At 54.4% G+C, this 23691-nt stretch overlaps 1 protein-coding gene across 1 annotated transcript in view; it reads right to left on the bottom strand.

Moving 5' to 3' along the window:
• KLHL29 (kelch like family member 29) overlaps positions 1 to 23691 on the bottom strand; it is an 89715-nt gene that overhangs the window by 53435 nt on the left and 12589 nt on the right. The window contains exons 3-4 of the mRNA XM_078604416.1: positions 21912 to 22056; positions 3704 to 4513 (exon numbers count right to left, since the gene is read on the bottom strand). Coding sequence (XP_078460542.1) covers positions 3704 to 4513; positions 21912 to 22056 — 955 coding nt within the window. The remainder of the gene's footprint in view (positions 1 to 3703; positions 4514 to 21911; positions 22057 to 23691) is intronic.

A 23691-nucleotide genomic window follows, 5' to 3' on the forward strand; every position in this document is an offset into this window, starting at 1 on the left:
TTGTGAAACTCCCTTCCCGAGGGTGTCGTAGAGGAGCCTTCTCCTGGCGCGCCAGGAGAAGGCTGCGCAGCCAAAATGTGGTCTCCGCCTGTCCCTGTCTGTACGGGATCGAGCGTTTCCCCCTCGTTCACGCGAGCATTTTTTTGTTTTCGGACAATTATGCTTTCCTCCCACATGTAAACATTCACAGTTGACCGCAAAGTTTGGGGTGGGGGGGGGGCGGTGGGGGCAGATTTGGCAGCTCGCGTCTCCGAGCCGTTCTCTCTCTCTGTACGAGGGCGAGCGAACGGAGGGCGAGCGAACGGAGAGCGAATGTCGTGCGGCGGCGTGAAACGTTCAAATCGCCGACTCTGAGGTTGCCTTGTTTTCCGTGCGCCCGCGGGGACCACGGACACACGTTGTGGAACGCGCGCACGCGGGGAGCGCCCATTCAGCCGGCCGCTGTGAAAAGGAAAGCGTGGTTTGGCGCACGGACGAGATTGCAGCGTGTCGCAGTGAGCAAAGCCTCCTCATCGCACGCACAGGGGTTCGCCTGCTCGCGGAGGGGTGACCGCAAGTCAGTGTTAAAGGCACGATGGGCTCATTTCCGGATTAGAAATAACGGTGGGGGAACAAAGACCAAATATATACAAAGACAAAGATCCCCCGTATAGCCTGACACAGACTGTTGGGGCAAGTGTTGTTAGCGAGTAGCGCCTATGGGGTTGGGTGGCCAGCACCACGCCCGGCCGCCTTTGTCTTCCCAGTGGCGATGTTTTACGTACCGCACCAGAAACTAATTTGAGGCTGAGTCGACCTAGGGGAGGCCCAAGACCGGTTTAGATAATCGTCACTGGTGTTGGCCGTGAGCGGGAATCGATTTCGGGTCCACCGGGTTCGTAGCGCAGCGAAGCGCTAACCACTGCACTACCGCCGCTCCCCACTACACACACACACGCATGTTTAAACGAGTAAGGTCTGGAACATATTTTACGTCTGGCACATTTTTTCTATTTTCTTTGCATGCATCGCCTGTTTGCATGGACGGCGCACTTTGAAAAGGCTCCGGACGTGTCCTCGTGTAGAACCGTAGCCGTGTGAGAACGGGAATCTTTTTCAGCGGTTCCTAAAGACCCCGCCGGCCAAACAAGCCAACAATGCTGGCCAATTTCTGCACAGCTCTGTGGCTGTCGCCTGATGATGCTGGTTGTTGTAATTACCGGCGAAACGTCACGGTACTCGAATTGTAAATGTTGTAGTGGGTTTACTCTCCAACGCACAATCGATGTACTCAACTCAAGTGACGAATTGGCACATTTTGTTTACGTGACGAACCTTACTAATCGGCTGTGTCGGTGCTGGCGGGTTTAACGACACGTTTATATCTAAATAACTACAACAACCGCTGAATAAATCAGCCGACTATCAGCGGTGGCGGCTACGCTGCTGCTCGTGGCTGCCTGTAAGCCAGCGCTATGGAGGCAGGGGGTTGGTGGATCACCGCGCGAATGTTGTGAAACTCCCTTCCCATGGGCATCACGGAGGAGCTGTACCCCCTGGCTCGCCAGGAGTAGGCGGTGCCCCCCCCCCCCACAATTGGCCAGCACTGCCAAAAGTGAATAATCCCCGCAGGTCTCCCTAGCGTTGGTCTGCCCACAACAGCGGGGGGGGGGTCCATGTTTAATGAGCGGCCAATTTGAACAGCCTAGAACCCGTAAACTAAAGTGTTGGCCCTCGCCTGTAACATCTGGCAGCCACATCAGCACTCATTCGAGCGTGCTCGCATGAGTGTATAGCATGCGCATGTGTGGGGAGCGGTGGTGTGGCGGTTACCGAGCTGTGCTACGAACCCGGCCACCCAAGATCGATTCCAGCTCATGGCCAACACCAGTGATAATCATCTGAAACGGCCCTGGGCCTCCCTTAGGTTGACTCAGCCTCAAATGAGTACCTGGTGCGGTGTGTGAACGTCGCCACTGGGGAGACAAAGGTGGCCGGACGTGGTGCTGGCCACCCAACCCCTCGTGCGCCGTGTCGGCCTTCATAGGTGCTACTCGCTAACAGCACTTGCCCCGACAGTCCGTCAAGGCTACACGGGGGGATCTTTGACTTACTCGCGCTAAATCAATGCTGCTGAGAATTACGCACTCCCAGGAGGCCGTGAGGCCAACGGTTTGTGCAAAGAAACGCTTTTAAATTACATTTTGTCATTTAATGTTTTCGTTACTTTTGGCAAACCGGCGACGAGCCCTGACCGTGCGTGGCCCCCCGTTCCGCAACCGACGACGACTTCCGGAGGGTCTTGCGAAGAGTCCTGTAGGAGAGATCGAGCTTGCCGGTGTTACGCGTCAGCGGGACTGCAGCCAGGGGAGCTGGCTGGCCACGTGGCTCAGGTGGAGGTTAATACCGTGGTGGTGGCGGTGGTGGGTTCGAGTCCGGATTTCGAGGACCTGTGATTAAACCGTGTTCTCAAGCGTACCCCGACTTCATGACCTCCGCCTGGTCGCCAGTAACTGCGCAAATAATAATGAACGTTTTGATATAAAGTTTGGCTGGCTGGCTGGCTGACTGGCAGGTCATCACATCTGGAGGGAGAGGAGGGAGTGGGGTCTAGGCCAAGGGGTCGGCAACCAGCAGCTCCAGAGCCGCACGTGGATCTTCAACGGACTGCTTGGTGACGTTATTTATTAAGGAGCCATCGTCTCGTATTCATCTCAGTGCATTGCGGCTATTGAAATATTGAAGAGTTTTTTGTTACCGAATTCAACAAAAACATTTCTCGGCTTGCTATTTCGGTTGCCGACCCCTGGCCTAGCACAAAGAGGGCCTCTTAGTTTATATATATATACGTAACAAACAAACAAAATCCAGCCAGGTGGATTAATATATTTGTTTTCATTTGATTTGCCACGCACAAACAACGTCGTGTTCAGCAGGGGGCGTGGGGACGGTGCACCGGTGTCAATTGGAGGCAACCGAAGGGGCCTCAAAAGTAGTTCTGTGACGTCACCTTCCGCACACAGGGGGCACCGGGGGGGGGGGGGGGTGTCATCACGAGCATTCTCTGCGAACATCGCAAATCGCGACCGTATGTATCCGTTCTGGTGACAGCACGACGCCGGACGATCGATTCGACTGAAAGGACATTTGGGGGGGGGGGGGAGGGGGCGTAAAAAAAAAACGAATGTTATCGGAGAACAAAAACAACAACGGAAACAAACAACAACAACACGCAACGGCGTGCTGCTCACAAGGGACCAGCAGCAAGGCGCGACTCCCGCCGGGCCTTGCATGCAACGTCCCATGTGACCACCACACTCGCCTAGGCCAGCAGCTATGGCAGAACTGCAAGCGTGGCCGTCATTGTTGTTTAGACCGGCAACTCGAAGAGGCTGAGAAGCGTCGCAAGTGGCGGTGGCGGTTTGCCGCAGTGCGTCGGTCGCACGGCGGTGCGTGCGTAACGTGGAACACGATCCTCACGACGATACCGCCTCATGCATGAGCTCATCGAGGGGGGCTGCATGGCAAGGAGCGTGGCACCACGACCGGTGAACCACAGGGGACGAGACTACCGACTCGGCGGCGCCTCGCTCCTACGGCTCGTACCCGCAGCTCCCCCACGGCAGCGGCCACACGCGGGGCCGCGGTGAGGGCCGCCGTGGCCTCCGTGGAGCAGCGCTCCCTGCGATGGGGCTCGGCCGAAGGGGTGGGGACCGCCACTTACCTCTGGGGTGGGCCGGGTCGGTGAACTCGTAATCGCCGCTCGCCGTCACCCGCAGGAGCTGCTGCTGCTGCTGCTCATCCTCCGCTCGCTGCGGCCTCCCGGCCGTCGCCTCTCCCGCCGGCGCGGCGTGCGGATACGCCGGCGGCTGGGCCGGCGCGGAGGCCGGCGCCCCGTTGACCGGTGGCGGCGGCGGCGGCTGCTGCGGCTGCGGCTGGGCGTACGCGGCGGGCGGCTGCCCGTGCTGCCCGTGCTGCCCGTGCTGCCCGTTGGCGACCGGCGGCAGCAGCAGCTGCTGCTGCTGCTGGGGATGGGCGCCGTGCTGCGGCATGGGCAGCAGCGCGAGGCCGGGGTAGCCGTAACCGTAGGGCTGCCCCGGGTCGCCCCCTGCTAGGCCGCTGCCAACAGCCGTGAGGGGCGGCAGCTGCAACATCGGCTGCTGCTGCTGCTGCAGTTGCTGCTGCGGTTGTGGCGGTAGTGGCAGACCACCGGCGGTGTGCGGTAGCGCCGGCGCTGGCCCCAGCGGGTACAAGGCGTGGGGGTGGTGGTGGTGCTGCTGGTGGTTGTGGTGGGGGTGGTGCATGGGTGCGGTCATGTTTGCCGGCGGATGCTGCAGGGCAGCGACTGGGTACGGCGGTGGCGGCGGAGGCAGCAGGGACATCTGGGGCGAGGGGGCGCTGACGAGCGTTGGTGCTAGCGCGGCGTGTGCCGCGTAGCCGGACTGGGGCTGCTGCTGCTGCTGCTGCATCACCGCGTAGGAGACCGGGGGCGGTACTGACATGAGGGTGGGCACCGTGGAGATCCAGGTGACACCTGCAAAAAGACAGCGCAGGCGTGAGCACGTGTGTGCGTGCGTGATGTTGAACTTCTTTCGCACCATCGCGCGTATTCCGGTCGTCCGGCTTTTGGCTGGCCGTCGAAGATTGACGGTCACTGCATAGCGCGGCGCTTTCGGATGCGCTTCTGCGGCCGTCTGGAACGCTCTTCCTTCCAATATTTGGAAGCCACTGGAGCTGTGCACTTTTAAATCATCTACATTGAAACCTCATTTCTTTAAAACTATTGTTTGTGTTTAGTTTGTTGTCCCCCCCCCGCACCTCCGATTAGCACGGTTGGCTACGTACGGTGCGAAAGAAGTTCAACACGCACACAACCCCCCCACCTCCCTCCACCAGCGTCGTTCAGAGCCGTCGCCCGCTGTCGGCCGTCTGTTCGCGGGCGGATGAGCGACGGGCGGCCTGCAGTCCCCCCACTCTCCCCCGACTCGCGTTATCCAGACACGCTCCGTTGTTTGACGACGCGACACTCGCCATTGGCAGTGAGCCGCTGGTTCCCTCGCCTCTCTGTCACGACGTTTTTGCCCCCTCTCCCGGTCACGTCACGGCAGCCTCAACAAAATGCATTTTGAAAAGTGGGGTTTGCCAGTGTCTTTTTTTTTCCTTTATAATTTTGGTGCATCGGCTAGCTCCCGCTTTCAGAATCTGAATATTTATTCGTACCGGAGGCATGCGACGATGTCCAGCAGGGCCGGGTCAGAACGCCACAACAGGGGAACTGCACAGGGGATGAGACCCCCGACTCGTGAAGCTGAACGTGAAGACCACAAAACAGCGCCCCCCCCCACCCCCCTTGCCTCCTGCAGCTCATCCCCCGTAGCTCCCCATCCTGGAGCAGCACGCCGTGCGACAGAGACAATATTCTGGAGTGGGGGGGGGGGTTATTTTAGTTTTTGTTGTTTTTACCGCGTGACCGTAACGCGCCTTGGCCTACGCTCTCCCGGCCCTTGACTGTGCGTCACGTCGATAGATGCGTGACGAAGCCCGTGCGTGCGCCACGAGGGTGGTGGGGGAGGTTGTGATCGTGATTTTTTGCTGCCGCCGCCGCCGCTACAGCTCCTGAGCGGGCGATTACGGCCACGCTCGTGCGCGGTGGCACGCTCGCGAATTGGCGCGAAACGGCGCCCACGTCCCAATTGTCCGCGCGTTATTTGCGGACGGAGGCAAATTTAAAACATCCCTGCCCCCCCCCAACCCCACCGATTATCGGCTCTGGAATGTCACAGTCACCGCGGACAGCACCCCCCACCCGCATGCGAAGCTTGCGCAAAAAGCCGCGGCGGATTCATGCGCGGCAAAATGTTCCACGCGAACCGTTTGACAACGGAGCAGATGTGACAAATGCACGGTTGCTAAGGAATTACCGTCACGTCAAACGACATTTGCCCGCGGGTGCGGGGACACACACACACCGCCGTAGCGTTAGCACCACGGGGCATTATAACCGTCGCAATGCCAAGTCTCATCAAGTCTCCCATGGACCCTTTTCAGGAGTTATTTTGCAAGTAAATGTGTCATCTATTTTCTTGGTTCTTTCGGTAAAGTCACGTAGAATTGAAATAATAAAATAATAAAAAGAAAACATAATAAAATAATTAATTTACTGAAATAATAAACTAATAAAAATAAACCATGATAAAATACTTATTTTAAGCTTTTTATTATTTGCTTATTTATTTCAATTCTATAAGTGAGAATTATTTTATTATGTTTATTTTTATTATTTTATTATTTCAATTCTACGTGACTTTACCGAAAGAACCAAGAAGATGAATCCCTGCAGTCACGAAAGCTTTAAATCGAAAGTGTCATCTATTGTTAAACTTCGTTCTCACCGTGCGTAGCCCATGTATGCATTAGAATGAATGTGTTGATGAAGAGTTGCCGCCTGGACTAGGTTTCCGAGATTCTCTTTTGTTCAGAGGTGGCGACCGTCGTGTCAATAGATTTGAAATCACCGACGTAACAATTCAACCCGACGCCCGCAATTCTGCCGTGTTGTGCGGAGCCGCGCTAGGCACTTGCTTGGCTTCACGTGGGAGATGACCTCAGAGACCAAACCAAACCCACGCAGCGGTACGAAAGGCCTTGATTCAGCCTTAAATGAGTACCCGGCAGATTGTTGTGCGAACGTCGACTGGGGAGACAGTTGGCCGGATATGGTAATTTTATTTGATTTACTTTTTTTTCTAAACAATTTTTATTTTATCAGTTAAGGCCCCAGTGAGCTATCTAGCTCTTTTTCAGAAGCGGCCTGGCTATGACAAATGAAAGCTGGACGAAGTGGAAATTAATATCAGCCAAATGCATTAAACGTGGAAATGTATATCAGCAGCAAAATACGTTGATTCTTAATGCGGAGGGAAAAATTGGAGGAACCGGAGAAAAATTCACGTGACCAGGGGAAGAACACGCAACCCCAAAATATACAGCGGGCGTCGATGTGGATCAAACCCACGACCTCCTGTATACCAGGCGAGGCAGTTGACATCTCACCACCGTGGCGCTCTGGACACACTACCCTACCCCCGTTTTGTACGCCATGATGGCCTTAATAAGGGCTCGCTAGCAGCACACGTCCAATTGTCTATGGGATTAAATGGAGGGATCGATGTCCCGGTGTGTACGAGTATAGATAGGTCGGTTTGAGCTACAGTGAAGGCAGAGTTGTCAATATCAAAATTGAGGAGCCAGGCAATTGCTTGGTTGTGCTGTACTGCCCACGCCTCCTCGTGCTAAGTGCCAGGATTGATAGGCGCTCGCCTACACCACTGTTACCATCGGGCTATCCAGTAAAGGGGTCCTTGTCTCTGTGTGTGCGAGCGTACGGGTGAAAATGCGGTAAAGGCGCAGCCCTGCAATTGCTCGCTCCCGCCACTGCCGGGAAAAAAGCCTCCACCTAAATGCGGCTCCAGAGAGCGACCGACAAGGGGGTATTTTTTCATATTCTTCCCAACGCTGGCCGCGATGTCTGGGGTTGGGATGGGATCACCCACGTTTCACCCCACTGCACGTGTCCTTCCAATCGGGTGGTGGTGGGGTGGGGGAGATATTAGACACCGCCGCGCCAGGAGCTTGAATCGAACCGACAGCCCTCTGGATCGCAAGTCCACTGATCGTTATACCGTGGCGGCGTTCCGTAAATGCGCACGGGCAAATATCATCCACACCTTGAAGGGCAGATGTTCAGAATGTCACCCTTCCTCCCAGCATGAAATGAACGACGTTGCTATTATTGTCTTTAATCTGCCGTTGCTGCAGTAACAACAATTGATGCGCATAAATATTAAATATGCTACGTATATAAAGACAAAGACCCCCAGTATAGCCTAAACATACTTTTGGGGCAAGTACATATAGCGAGCAGCTATAAAGCCCGGCACGGTGCACACGGGGGTGGGTGACCAGCACCACGCCCGGCCGCCTTTGTCTCCCCAGTGGCGATGTTTACACACCGCACCAGAGTCGACGTAGGGAAGGAGACCCAGAACCAGTTCCGATAACCATCACTGGTATTGGCCGTGAGCACGAATCCAACTCAGCTCGCTGGGTTCGTAGCGCAGCGTGCTAATCGCCGCTCCACTTCCCCCTATATATATACAGTATACACACACACACAGTGTATATTTTGACAGTCTATGCAGTCTATCCACTCAATCTCACACGACTGTGTAGACACACGCACACAGACTGTGGCAATTCCCTGAGTGTCTATCCCCCTCCTCTTGACAGTCACTCAATGGCAGAGCAAAGTTCAAATCCTGGTTGGCCGAGGGGGGTGCAGGGTGTTCAGTCAACCCATCATCCATCTGGGGTCAACGAATCAAGTTCCACTTTGTGCCGAAGTCATCAGCGGTTGTCCCATTTGAGACTCACCTCCGCCCTGGGAATGTGGAATTGCCACCGCTGCCCTCCGAGAAGTGCACCGTCTCTGAACGCTCAATTTGAGCAGCAAATCGCCTGGACTTTACCTCCGGAGAGAAATATGAGCAGTAGGGTACAGACCGACCTCCCTTTGAGGTCGCGGGGGGTTTCGCTGTGCGATGATATTCGCGCGTGCGCGTGTTAACTCCACCTGCTGCGCGAGGCACACGCGTTCGAGCGTGCGCGTGTCTTACACCCACGCGCGTGTCTTACACCCACGCGCGTGTCTTACACCCACGCGCGTGTCTTACACCCACGCGCGTGTCTTACACCCACGCGCGTGTCTTACACCCACGCGCGTGTCTTACACCCACGCGCGTGTCTTACACCCACGCGCGTGTCTTACACCCACGCGCGTGTCTTACACCCACGCGCGTGTCTTACACCCACGCGCGTGTCTTACACCCACGCGCGTGTCTTACACCCACGCGCGTGTCTTACACCCACGCGCGTGTCTTACACCCACGCGCGTGTCTTACACCCACGCGCGTGTCTTACACCCACGCGCGTGTCTTACACCCACGCGCGTGTCTTACACCCACGCGCGTGTCTTACACCCACGCGCGTGTCTTACACCCACGCGCGTGTCTTACACCCACGCGTGTGTCTTACACCCACGCGCGCACGAATCGCACCGATACTCGCAACAACATTAGTTTCCTTTCGTAGCAAAAATGCCATTTTGGAAGTATTTCCTTGTCAATGCTACCGCGAGTGGATGAGCATCTGAGTACTGTGATTTGGGGGTTTTGTAGCTTACTTGCGATGTGCCCTCTGACAGACGGACGGACACACGCGGACAGACGGACGCACGGAATGACAGATGGATAGACACACGGATGGACACAGAGACAGACACAGGGACAGACACACGGACAGATGCACGGATGTACACACAGATGGACAAACGAATGGACACACCTATGGATAGACACACGGACAGACACACGGATGCATGGGCACATGGACGGATGGACGAGGTAGCCTCGTCAGGCTCCGTTGCGAAACGCAATCTGTATCTGTCGGACCTTTTTGCCAGGATACAAAATGATGAAAAATAAGAATAGGTTTTACCCTTTGTGTTCGGCCTTTTGGCGTTCTCTGGTTTGACACTGATGAGACAAGGCCATAATAAAGAAGGCTGTCTCTGGTGTAGGCCAATCAGTTTCGAAGACAATGTTTCTATTATCAGAGCAAATTGTTTGCATGTTTTGCCACAAATACATGTGGTTAATACAGACTTGATGCCTTGGTGTTTGAACGTCTTAACACAACTCCCGTTTTATTGTCAGAGCAGGGTTAAACCTATTCTTATTTTTCATACTTTGATACTGGCAAAAACTTCCATGAGATCTATTTTGTATTTGAAAGTCCTAACACGACTCCTGTTTTATTCCCAGAGAGGGGTAAATACCTCTACTTATTTTTCACCACGCAATGTGTGCCCTTGCCGAGCAGCGTCAGGCGCTCGGCAGAGCGGCTCATTTCCACAGGCACCAGCAGCCCTCCCCGCCGACCTCTGACCCCCATTAATTACCCAGCGTCCATCACCAAGCGGTGGGAGAGACACAAAAAATAACCCAAGGCGTTATTTCATAATGTCGCCCTCCCTCCCCCCGCCACGCTGGTCAGCGAGCACGGGCCGGGCAGTTATGTAATTATTCCGCTGAACGAGTGGCTGTTGAACGATGACGCATGCGCGTGCCAGTGACGTGCGGTGAGGTCAATGGCTGGGGAGGCACTGGCTAATATCAGAGCCGAATTTAAACACTGAGGGGGGCGTGTTTGACACGTGTCTGAGGGGGGCGTGTCTGGCACGCCCCCCTCGCTGAGGCAGATGTGATAGCTGCCTCCCCTGGTGCTTTTTCATTGCAGTTTCATGACGAGACCAGCGAGCCTAAATATCTTTATACACATACATAAAATAAGTTACCTGGAGTATGGAAGGCGAGGACATGAAATTAAGGGGTCTACAAACATTACATTGGTGACATGCTGAGATAGTAACAGGCACGCGCTTATTGCCCACGCTCCATCCAGTTACTGAGGGGTTGCGCAATCAGAGGGGAGGCTGAGCTTGTCGCTGCCTCACCTCTCGTCTCTTCCTGTATTTACAGCGGAGCTCTGCATATTTGGTGATTTTGACTATAAAAATGATTGGAATCGTACAGAAATGACATTTATTACACAAATCAGTGAAAAAATGTTAACATTTATTTGATTTGATTTTAGTTTTAACTTTTAGTAACAGCTATTTTCATTAGAGTATGACGGGAGGTGAGGCTCCGCCTCCCCTGCCTCCCCTGACCGCACGTCCCTGGCGCGTGCGTACACCTTTGCCCGACACCGCTCCTCCGTGAGTTTTGTGGCCACTGTGGGTTAGTGGGGGTGGACGGGAGGACCGAGACCAGCTCGTCAGATGCCGCCTGCCACCGACGACAGCCGTGATCAGGGAGCACGTTCGGGTCGTCAGGCCCATCGCGTAGCGTGTCACCCGCTGCGTCACGACTCCTCACCCACCTTTGCGGTAATAACGGCGATGGGCAACCAACGAGAAGCGGAGGAGTGCGCCGAGAAACGCCGTGGAGGAGGAACGCGCGCGCGGAATCACGCGGAGAGAGGCACGCGCGCTGGTCGGAAACGAGACTTGAGAGAAACGGACGAACAGCAGGCGGAACGCGTCGTCGCTGGGAGGGACGGCGATGGCCGGGGGCAAGGAACAATAACAGGGGCAGTGCCGGATTATCCTAATAGCACAAGTAGCTACATATGTAGTAGCTACGGGCCCCGCACTTTCAAGGGCCCCGCGCTAAATGCATTCAAGCTATCAATTCCGGTTCAGTGATTCTGCACTTGCTCTATTACTATAGTACTAGAATGCCTTCAACTTTTATGAACGACTGGGTGTTTAAGGTTAGCGATTTGTCGTATTATCTGGCTGTATAGCAAATGAAAAAATACAATTACTTTATTGTGCAAGTAAAAAAAATTGTCTTTTAATATTTACGTGTTTTTTTTTATTTAGGACCCCTTTATAACATACGCCACAGGCCCCGCACTAGCTTAATCCGGCACTGAACGGGGTGGCAGCCATGGAATGTATACGCATCCGCGAGGGAGACGGAGCGACGAAATGATCTCACGTGGAGGTGCTGGGTGCACCGTAACACCGCCGCGGGATCGTGGGATTGGCGGCAGCGGCTTGGGGTAGAGCGAAGGCCTTCGTCCGGCAGCGGGTCATTATTTTATTTATTCCGCGAAATGAATGTGTGCCAAACCAGGAGGCAGCAGCTCCATCGGCGGCAAATTGACCATGGGCCCCTGCTGCTGCTGCTCCTGCTGGTGATGGCGATGATGGAAACGCATTCGTGCACATTTATGCCGAGCGCGTATTGAAATTGCGGGCCTTCACCATTTACGCCGTGGGCTGGCGGGGCGGAGGTGAGGGGAGGGCGTTGAAAAGGAACAAAATTGCCCGAATGTGCGCGTGCTCCGAGCACCGCTGGTCTGCCCCCCCCCCTGCCCACCCCCCTGCCCCCCCCCTCACCCCCCGCCGTGGTAACGGCCCCCTGAGAGGTGGGGCTCTTTTGGTGCTCACTTCGAGAAGGGGGGGAGGGGCGACAAAGACAAAGACCCCCCCCCCCCCCGTATAGCCTTCAACATAATGTTGGGACAAGTGCTGTTAGCGGGCAGCACCTACGAAGGCCGGCACGTGTACATGAGGCGGGCGGGTGGCCATCGCCACGTTTACACCACACCGCACCAGGTACTCGCCCCCCCCCCCCCTCCCCACTTGATTCTCTGGTCACTGTGCGTTAGTGAACACATTGCCCATATCAGTTTAACACGTATGCTTCCGTGACCAATATCATCCAGAGGAGGTTTTTTGGGTTAGATCGCGTACTCAGATCTGAGTACTTAGATTGTAAATGTTGTGGCTTGGCTCTCCAACACACCGGTGTGCTGTACTAGTGACGAATTGGCCACGTTCTGTTTACGTGACAACCCTTACTGGTTGGCTGTGTCGGGTGGTGGCGGGTTTTAACGACACATTCATATATTTACGCGATCTAACCCAGAAAAACCCTCGATTATGCATTGCCCATATGCATGAAGAGAGCTTAAGATAAGAGGGGTGGCGGTGGTTGGGGGTTATGGGGAGGTGGGCTGGAGGGAACGGAGGCGGTGGTTAATCACGGTCTCTCCATTCAGCACAGAACTGAAAGGAAATATGATTTGGATTCACGCAGCGGCTGAATACGGCTGCACCTCAAGATGCCGTAGAGAAACACGCCGGAGATGCGTGCCGCGCGCACAGTGACATGACGCTGCAACTCACGTGCAACGTGTTGCATGCGTGCAACGTGTTGCATATTTCACACAAATCGCATCTCGAAACTCTGCAGAATTTGTAGCGCGCGCAGATATTCGCAGGGAGAGACCCCCGGCAAAGATGCGAGGCAACCACAAGCGGTTGGTGCCAGCAATTTGCCCGTGCTCTGCGGTCCTACATCGTGATGTTTGGCCAATCTCCACGAATGATTGTTGATACGGTGTATAGACGTGTGTGTGTATGTGTGTGCGCGAAGATCTATTCTAGAGAAGGGGCAGTCGGTCAGAGGAGACGGGGAAGGTCTCGAGCCTGGACGACATTTCCTCCGTGCGTGTCTCACGGAGGCGAATGACGCTCGATCAAAACCATCCTCGTTGCTTTTCTTTAATCTGGGCTAACCCGGTGTGACCTGGGCATGAGGAATCATTAAAACGTTCACTCCTCCCCCGCACGATCCCCCCCCAACCCCCCCGGGGAAGGGGGGGGCGCAGGCTGTGCAGAACAAACGAAGAGCAGCGTGTGCCACGACTCTGGTGCAGCGTGACCTGGATTTACACACGCACACACACGCACGCACAGGCACGCACACACGCGCGCACCGCACGCACACACGCGCGCACCGCACGCACGCACGCACACACGCACACGCGCGCCCCGCACGCACACACACGCGCGCACCGCACGCACACGCACACGCACACATACGCGCGCGCCCCGCACGCACACACGCATGCACCGCACGCACACACACGCACGCACCGCACGCGCACCGCACGCACACACACGCACCGCACGCGCACCACACGCACACACGCACGCACCGCACGCAATCGGGATGAAGATTATTTTCGTCTGTGCCAGCTCTACCCCTGGGATGTGCATCCGTGCCCACGACCGAGGGCCAATGGGTGGCGTTTCACACGACGGCGCAGCACTCGGGTCGGAGAGGCCACGGCACCGCCACCACCATGCCACCACCACACCACCATCACCACGCCACAATGCCACCACACCACCACCACACCACCACAGCAGCACTACACCGCACAACCAACACACCACCACCATCACACCACCACCATGCCACCACGCCACTACACCACCACACCACCACCACACCACCACCACACCACCACCACACCACCACCACACCACCACCACACCACCACCACACCACCACCACACCACACAACCACCATGCCACCACGCGACCACACCACCACTACACCACCACCACCACACCATCACCACACCACCACCACACCACCACCACAACACTACCGCACCACCATACAAATATATTGAGGCCGCCACGGTTCGGTTTCCGCGTGCGGCAGCAAACTCGGCGCGCGTCCCTGGCTGCTGTCCCACTCTGCCGTGGGCACGATCCCCATCTGGGAGCCGAATGCAGACGCCGAGGTCTGCGCCGCCACAGCGAGGGGGCTCCGGTTGCTGCCTGCTGGCCGAGCCGCCCCTCGAAAAAATATATGAAATTTTCTTAGGCTCGACGGGCTTTCACTCACTCAAAGGGAGATACACTTCTGCATCTGATTGTGCTTCAGGGAGAGAGTTCGCGGAGTTGTGTTGCTGTTTCTCCTCCGTTGAAGGAGCGCGCAGGCAACAGTGGGTTTGCCGCCCGGTCCGATCGTATCAGTTGCCTGACCACAGTCGCACGACTGCGGAGCGTGTCTGTAATCTTCGATTTGATGCGCGCAGCGGCCTGTCGCTGACCTTCTGATGCGGTTGATGCTTCCGCTACCGGCGTCTTCGTGGAGGAGGATGGGGTGGAGGAGGAGGAGGAATGTGAAAGCAATGAGGTGCGATGTTTGGTTCTCGAACGACGTGTTTGTTCTGGACGTCCGCCATCGTTCCGCTCTGCCCTCTGCCAGCGCTCTTTCGGATCAGTGCCATGGGCACTGCGTCGATGTCGCCGCTCCGAGCCTCAGTCGCTTATCTCCTGCAGCGGCTACGGCAGCGGCGCCGCACGAGACCAGAACATGTTGCCCGCTACGTAACGACACGAGCGGCTACCAGCGCCGCACTCGCGTAAGCGCTTGCAGATGTCGACCCCCGGAGCGCTTAACGGCAGGGAGAAGGGTGGTGGGGGGGAAGGAAAAAAACCCAAAATATGCTGCCTACCCACGCTGGGCCTACGCGGGGCACCACGCACCACACAGCCCCCACGCACCACACAGCCCCCACGCACCACACAGACACCACGCACCACACAGACACCACGCACCACACAGCCCCCACGCACCACACAGCCCCCACGCACCACACAGCCCCCACGCACCACACAGACACCACGCACCACACAGACACCACGCACCACACAGCCCCCACGCACCACACAGCCCCCACGCACCACACAGCCCCCACGCACCACACAGACACCACGCACCACACAGACACCACGAACCACACAGACACCACGCACCACACAGCCCCCACGCACCACACAGACACCACGCACCACACAGACACCACGCACCACACAGCCCCCACGCACCACACAGACACCACGCACCACACAGACACCACGCACCACACACCACACAGGCCCCACGCACCACACAGCCCCCACGCACCACACAGCCCCCACGCACCACACAGACACCACGCACCACACAGGCCCCACGCACCACACAGACACCACGCACCACACAGACACCACGCACCACACAAACACCACGCACCACACAGACACCACGCACCACACAGACACCACGCACCGCACAGACACCACGCACCACACAGACACCACGCACCACACAGCCCCCACGCACCACACAGACACCACGCACCACACAGGCCCCACGCACCGCACAGACACCACGCACCACACAGCCCCCACGCACCGCACAGACACCACGCACCACACAGACACCACGCACCACACAGCCCCCACGCACCACACAGACACCACGCACCGCACAGACACCACGCACCGCACAGACACCACGTTCCCGTCGCGTCACGTGCGGTCCAGCGCTACTGGGACGAACAGTCCCCCCCCCCCCCCCACGGCCGTGCCGGTCCACGCTTTGTCGCGTCGGTCACTGCGGCTCGGTGGGCTACGCGGGGAGGCGGGTGCGGCGACGGTTGAGGAGGTAGCGTTCGTCACCGGTTTGTAGCCGTGGACGGGTACCGAAGCCGGCTGCCGGGTTTCGTAGCGCGGCACGCTAACCACTACGCCTCCGCTCCACCCCTGGTACCGATTAACTGAGATCTACAAAACCTTTGGCAAAGTGCAAGTAATTTTTTTTTATATATATTAAAAAAATACATTCCTTAGCCATAACAAAACTTTGCAAATAACACAAAAAGGGGTAGTTTTAGTTTCACTTCCCCAAAATGTGAACGATTGACCGCGGGGTTTGGTTTGAGCCGGCAACCTGCAGCTCTTTGCGGAACTCCTTCGTCACCGTTATTTATTGAGGTTCATCCAGCAGCAGAGTGTGCTGCTGCAGCTGCAGCTGCTGCTGGATGGACAGAGGTGGTGGCGAGGACAAGTACGTACGTGTGTGCATGTCCAACTTCTTTCGCGCACCCGTACGTAGCCGACCGCCGCTCCGGGAGACGGAATCGAACCGGCGACCTCTGGATCGCAAGTCCAGCGTGCCGCTAACCGTACAACCGTCGAGGCAGAGCATATCCACTTTTAATGTAAACCAGTTCGTAGTTAACCCCGTTCCCGTTCCGATGACGAATGTGTACATCAGCCCAACGAAACAGGAAGAAAGACTAAAATGAAATCACTCGGTGGCGAGGCTCCTGCAGGGCATGTGGCACAGCTATCGTTGAGTGCGGTTGGTTCCGTCGCTACAATTCTCCGTGGTGAGTAACAATGTCTTAAAAAACAATGGCACTGTGCCTCTAAATAACATTAATGCTGAGCAGCTTTCGCGTTCCGAGGACTCCCACCCCCCATCCCCCCACCACCCCCCCCCCACCCTGCAACTTGCAGACGTCTCAGAACAGTAAAGGGTTAAATTGGTGTCCATACGAGGGTTAGTTCAATTTCTCTGCGTCCGCTAAAAGGAAAACTGATGACATGTCAATGAAAACCCGTTTCGCTTGTCGACTTTGTTCAAAGGGGCCGTCTATAAATGACGTCACGCGATTTTGGACGATTTTTGCCCCCCCCCCCCCATCGTCACACGACGTCACATAAAGTCACGCACCCCTCAAATATGACGTCACAAAGCTCTGCCCCCCCCCCCCCCCCCCAAAAAATAAACATGATTTAAATCGCTTTCAACTATTGTCATTGTATTGCGTATTTAATGTGGCGCTGCACTCTGATGTTGTAGGAAAAAAACTTTATGAAAAAGTCTATTTAATTAAGTAGAACGTGTTGTCTACATTTATTTAAATTTGCGCATTTTGATGTGACGTCACATTTCTCAACCCCCCCCCCTCGTCACACATCGTCACAAATGTCTGACACCCCCACCCCCCCTAGGTGCGTGACGTCATTTATGGACGGCCCCAAACTTCCCGGGTGTCGCAGTGGCGTCATTGTGTGACGTCCACACAATTACACCACTGAGACACACAGGTTCGAGAAAATTTCCCTGCGCTCTCAGCTCTCAGCAAGGGACCCTTGCCCACCCAGAGGAGGTGGAGCGGTGGTGCGGTCGTTAGCGCAATGCCCTGTGAAACCACGACACCCGAGTTTGAGTCCGGACCACGGCCAACATCAGCTTCGAGCGATATCCAAACCAGACCTCGGCTTTGGCTTTGACCCAGCCCGCCGCTGACCGACGCGGTGAAATATGCTCACACGAACCCCGGCACGCAGAGGCTCTCACCCAGCACTGGGATGGCGAAGGGCTGTAACTGATTGATAATTACAACCGATCAAATCTTTCCAGCACGAATTGCCGACATCGTTACATCTGTTTTCCCTCCCCACCTCCCCCCCCATTGCTCTATCACAATGTTGGGTCCCTCTCACCTCTCAAGGGGCCCAAGTCAGCCAAGTTCGTCGCGCCCACTCACTTCTCAGGGAGGCGCTGGGGTCCGGCCGCCCGTTCGTCTCATTGAATTAAAAACAACACCAGAAAGCAAGGACACCAAAAAAACACCTCTTTCTAATGTGATCACCCACACATGTTTTGAGTAAACCTCAACTCGCGTAGTAAAACACTGACCGCGTTGTTCGCCCCTCCGGCGATAGCGAGAGGCTCGTAACGACGCCGTCGAAGCCACCGGCGGTAATAACTTCCTGGGCTCGTGACACACGTTATAAAACCCGCGGCGCGCAAATAAGTTGATATTCGTTACGTGAATTGTGAAAATTAGTTGGGAAACTACGTGGCGGCCTCTCGGTTTTCGCCGAATGAGATGGGGGAAATTAACACGTAGCAGGCTTTCGCGACCAATATTATTCATAATATAGGTTTTTGGGTCAGATCGCGTTATTTATAAATGTGTCGTAACCCTCCACCACCCGACACGGCCAAACAGTAAAAAATGTGTCACGTTTTTCAAAGGACAAAATAATTCACTTTTTTTAGCCCACCGGTGTTGATTCTCTCTACAGCACACCGGTGGGCTAAAGAAGTGAATTATTTTGTCCTTTGAAAAACGTGACACATTTTTTACTGTTTGGCCGTGTCGGGTGGTGGAGGGTTACGACACATTTATAAATAACGCGATCTGACCCAAAAACCTTTATTATGAGATGGGGAAAAACAATCGAAGTGAAAATAACCTTTCTGGAATTGGATCGTGATTCAAGATTCGTCATCAAGAAACACGATTCTTCAGCGAATTGCCGACGGAGGAGGTGACCGTATGTATGCTCGTCTGCGCACGCAAAATGTATGAATGCATGTCAAAAAAGAATGTGCGCAGAGGGAAGCGAGATTTTGAGTTCACAACGAGAGCCACGAGTGGCATTCTCCAGCCAAACTTTGCTCGCACTATTCCATCGCAAATACCAGAGTTAAAACCGGATGACACGTCGCCTCGAAATGTTCCATCCTTGCGCGATCGTTTTTAAACAACATCCTTTTCGCACAAATTCCCTCGTACGGAACAACAACGTTAATTTTTTTCATACTTTTACATCAATGAAAATATATTTTTTTATATAAATATAATTTAAATGAAGTATATAGGTTGTGGGGTTCATAACACAGGGTGATAACCACTGCTCCACCGTTCCGCCCCGCGCACTACGTTACATGCCGTACCGTAGATACATTATTCGTGAGAACTTAAAAAAAAAAAATATCATCGATTGAATTTGATTCTCACGCTCGCGGTACACGCAGTGAATCTTGCATCTCAATGATCGATTATTATTTTTTTATATTAAAATAACCGAATGGAAATGTGCAACCTCATAAGCTAATATAAGGGCGCAGGAGTGAATCATAGGGACTGGTCTAGATACATCTCGCATCACACATGTGAGGCTATGCGGAGGAATTTAACTGACTTGGCCAGATTTCGATTTAAAGCTTTCGTGACTGCAGGGATTCATATTCTTGGTTCTTTCAGTAAAGTCACGTAGAAGGGAAATAATAAAATAATAATGTTCATTAGGACGCTGTCTTTCCGACAGACCTGTTCTTCACCTGAGAACGGCTGCTTGCGTTGTGGCCGAAACGTCTTGAGAATTATTTTATTATGTTTTATTTTTATTATTTTATTATTTCCCTTCTACGTGACTTTACCGAAAGAACCAAGATGATGACTTGGCTGGCTTCATGGCGCTGTGCTCAAACCACCAAGCCACCATTTCCTCCCACGTTCATTACGTATGTTGCAAATCCGTGGCATCATACATATTAAATGTACATTTACACAGAGCCCATATATTTTACATGTGGTCCTGTTCGAGGGTAGAATATATATTTAAATATATGTTTTGAGATGCGGCTGATGATTTCGAAACGTCTTTTTTGTTCAGCGGAATCTGTGCCCGCGCATTATCGTGTTCGGCTGATAAATACCTCACAACGCGTCCTGCCCCATCTCCTGCACCCTTCAGGGGTCCCCAGAAGTGGGGGGGGGGCCATACAATCCAGAGGAGAGGGCAGGACGTGACGCTCCGGAAAAACAGCTGACGGCGCGCTGTGCTGTGCGGTAAACAAGGCTCGCTTAACATTTTTTCCTCGCTCGTCTTGCATTGCACTAACCTCTAAAACTCAACGCATCAGCCAATTGGCCTTCCCCAAACAAGAGGTTTACTTGTACACGAGGCGTAATGAAAGGCGCGCTCTTTGAGTTCACGCGCGTGTAGGGTGTGGAGCGGCGGAGCGGCGGAGCGGCGGCGCAGCGGGTGAGAAAACCGCACCACGGAGCCAGCTGACGTGAATCCTTTGCCGTAGCTGAACATCCACGGTGAGAGGAAAGTGAACCGGTCCTGACCATCATTGGACTGCACCGCATCACGCAGGAGCGTAAGCCACCACGCGCACACTCCGGTCATCGCTCGCAGCAGCGGCTTTAGGCTGACACCATCGAACATCGTGCACCTCCGATTAGCACGGTTGGTCAACATACATACGTACGTACATACGTCGCGCGCTTTCAGATGCGCTTTATGCGGCCGTCTGGAACGCTCTTCCTTCCGATATTAAGAAGCCACTGGGTGCTATGCAACTTTTAAATCATCATCTAGATTGACAAACTCATTTTTTAAGAACTACTCCAATTAGCACGGCTGGCTACGTACAGTGCCAATAAAAGTTCAACGTACACACATACAACTGTGCTATGGAGCCAGCTAAAGTCAATCTTTGTCAAGTGAACCGGTCCCAACTATTATTTGACGACACTGCATCACACGCACACACGCACACCAGCCCGGGTTGGCGAAGGCGGGGAGCATCGACGGCGACGCAGCATAGAAGTACAGCGCAACAACAACATACCCCGTTCAGCAGCTCATATCAACCAGCTGTGCATGGTTGTTGCCACTGCAAGCTCTGCACACATCTCGACCCTCCCCGTTTGTCTGAGATCCGACGAGATCTCAGGCGCGATCGCGGGTGATCGCCACGCGGAGTTTCGTTGAACCGGGGCCGAGGACCTCCAGAGACCAGGATCGGAGTCTCGTTCGCAACAGCGAAGTGACGAAGGCAAAACAAAGTACGATAAAGCACACAGCGACAAAGCGAACAGGAATCGTTTAACAGCTAGTAGTGGTAGGGCTTTCGCGACCAGTATTATCCATAATAGAGGCTTTTGGGGTTAGATCGCGTAAATATAGAAGTGTCGTTAAACCCGCCACTACCACCCGACACAGCCAATTAGTAAGGTCACGTGATCAAAACGATGCCAATCCGTTACGAGTTCAGCACTCGCCAGGTTGTGCGTTTGAGAGTAAACCGACAACGTTGACAATTCGAGTACCGTGACACTTCGCCGATAATTACGACAACGACAACCACCAGCCTCGCCAGGCAACAGCCACCCGAGTTGTGGAGAACTCCTCCTCCTGTGTTGGTCTTAAATAGAGCGGGGTGAGGGGGCGGGGATGAACGTGACGCCGTCACTTGTGAGACAATAAGATCAGAAGGGCGCGGGGGGGGGAGTTAATGCAGTCACATAAATTACAATGGGCATCCATTATTCGTTGGGTTATTCACAGTTAATCAACATACACAATGTCCTATGCGACGCCGCAAGCAAACTGCTGCGTCGCATGACACTGATATTGCACAGGCACGAACCGACGTCAAACAACGAACTGTCCGCAGCGCGAGTCATCTCGGGGCAGATTAGTTCTTAGACCGATCGTACGTAGCGCAATTTCACATTTAAGCTACGGAAACCTCGAACGCACTAAGGGTGACAATCGTATTGAATATGGCAAACGGACAAGGACATGGATATCCAATGCATGCACACACACACACACACATCCTGGTCTGCTTACATATCAATACAGAGTCTGAATCTTTATCTATCCTGGAAGAATGCGACAAACTACGAAGATTTTTATCACGGACGTCCGGGGAAAAAAAAAAATCGAAATAATTAAATATTAATATAATCCCGATCGCGCGATGCAACGCACCTTCGATGAAAGGGCAACCGAGAGACGACACTGGCTCGGTCAGAGGGAAAGAGAGAGGCGCGCGCCCGGTCTCACCGTTGCTCTCGCGCATCTGCTTGGCAGGAGGCTCCTGGGTGCTCCAGTGGAGCCCCTGGGCTGCCGTGGAGGTCTGCGTCCACTGACCCCCGGTTCCCATCGCTGCCCTCGAAGGAGCTCCTCCACCTTCCGCCGTGCGCGCTGCCTGGAAACGCACGAAATGAACGTCGAGTGCTCCGCGCGTGCGTGTCATGCACAGGTGCTGCTCGCTAACGGCACTTGTCCCAGCAGTCCGTTGAGGCTACACGGGGGGGGATCTTTTGTCTTTGTGTGCATCTCCGTCAGTCAACTCATGGGCACCTCCATCCGTCCCGTGACCTCGTGTCGACGAGCCTTCGACAACACCACCGTGGCCTCGGGAGTGCATCTGGCCTGGAACAAATGCCGTGGCGACGTTAACGCCAACTTCGTAGCGAAGGGCGGCTGTTGTTGTTCTTGTATATCATAGGTGCTACTCGCTAACAGCGCTTGGCCCAGCAGTCTGTTCAGGCTGTACTGGGGATCTTTGTCTTGTTGTATGTTAATAGGATGCTACTACCGTAGTCTAACGGTTAGCACATCGGAGTTGCAATGAAACGAATTAGCAAAGTTCCTTAACTTAATGGGTATGGCGCTGTCAGTCTGACTGGCAGGCTGCGTGTGGTAGGGTAAAGTGTGGGCACTCCACACCCCTTCCAAGACGCGTGGCCTGCGTGGAAGGCCCATTTGAGAGGCTCACCAGAACTCCCTGCGGCGGAGGCCGAGTGGCACGAGAAAGCCATCGGAGAGGGCAGCACCGTTTAAAAAATATATATATATATCAATAAATGTCTACGTTCGCTTTAACACGCGGATCGAGGTCGGTAAGGAAATCATGTCAGGGTAGAACCTATTCTTATTTTTCATACTTTGATACTGGCGAAAAAATGTCCCAAATCAATTCACGTTGGCCCCTTCGGGGCAGAGCGAATGCGACGTTAATTCCCGAAACCCCCACCTCCACCGCCTTCCCGCCGCACATCCCAAATTTCACCCGCACGGTATCCACGCCGCAGCCTGAAAGGTTGGGATGTACGAACGGTGAACCTCTTTCGCAACGTACTTAGCCAACCGTGCACATCGGAACCGCTGCGATATGGTAATTGGAGTCGTCGGGTAGCAGATGAGGTGGCGGGGGGGGGGTGTTGGTGGGGGGGGGCACGAAAGCAACTCCGCACCTATGGAGGGATCGCGTTACGCGCGCCGTGCAAAGCGAGGCAGGTGGTCGCTGAGCCTGCGGCTCCCCTCGGGCAAACACGTGCCGCCTGGGCGTCATGTAACTGATGACCGGCCACTCGGTCGAGCACGCGTGCCCATCCTGTCACCCCGCTCCGTCCCGCGCTGGCCCTGTCTGCCCGCCGTCTGTCCGCTCGTCAACGCGGCTGCTTACTGCTGCTGCTGCTGCTGCACATCTTTAATAGAAGCCGTGTCAAAGGTAAAGCATATTGAGTTCGTGAAAAAATCACGAACTCCACCCCCCTGTTCTCCCATACTCAATGGCTGAATTCATTAGGCCCGATCTCAGCACTGGAGCATCCGAGTTATAAGCTAAGAGACAAGGAAGAATAATGAAACTAGTCTTAAAAACCTGAACCTTAGACCAATCTTGAACATGTGAACCTTCGACTAGTCTAACACATCTGAACCTTAGACCAATCTTAAAACCCTGAACCTTAGACCAGGCTTAGACACCTGAATCTTAGACTAGGCTTACAAACCTGAACCTTAGACCAGGCTTAAATACCTGAACCCAGAACGGAAA

This window comes from Lampetra planeri, chromosome 22 (genome assembly GCF_965212315.1).
Source record: "Lampetra planeri chromosome 22, kcLamPlan1.2.h2, whole genome shotgun sequence".
NCBI lineage: Eukaryota > Metazoa > Chordata > Hyperoartia > Petromyzontiformes > Petromyzontidae > Lampetra > Lampetra planeri.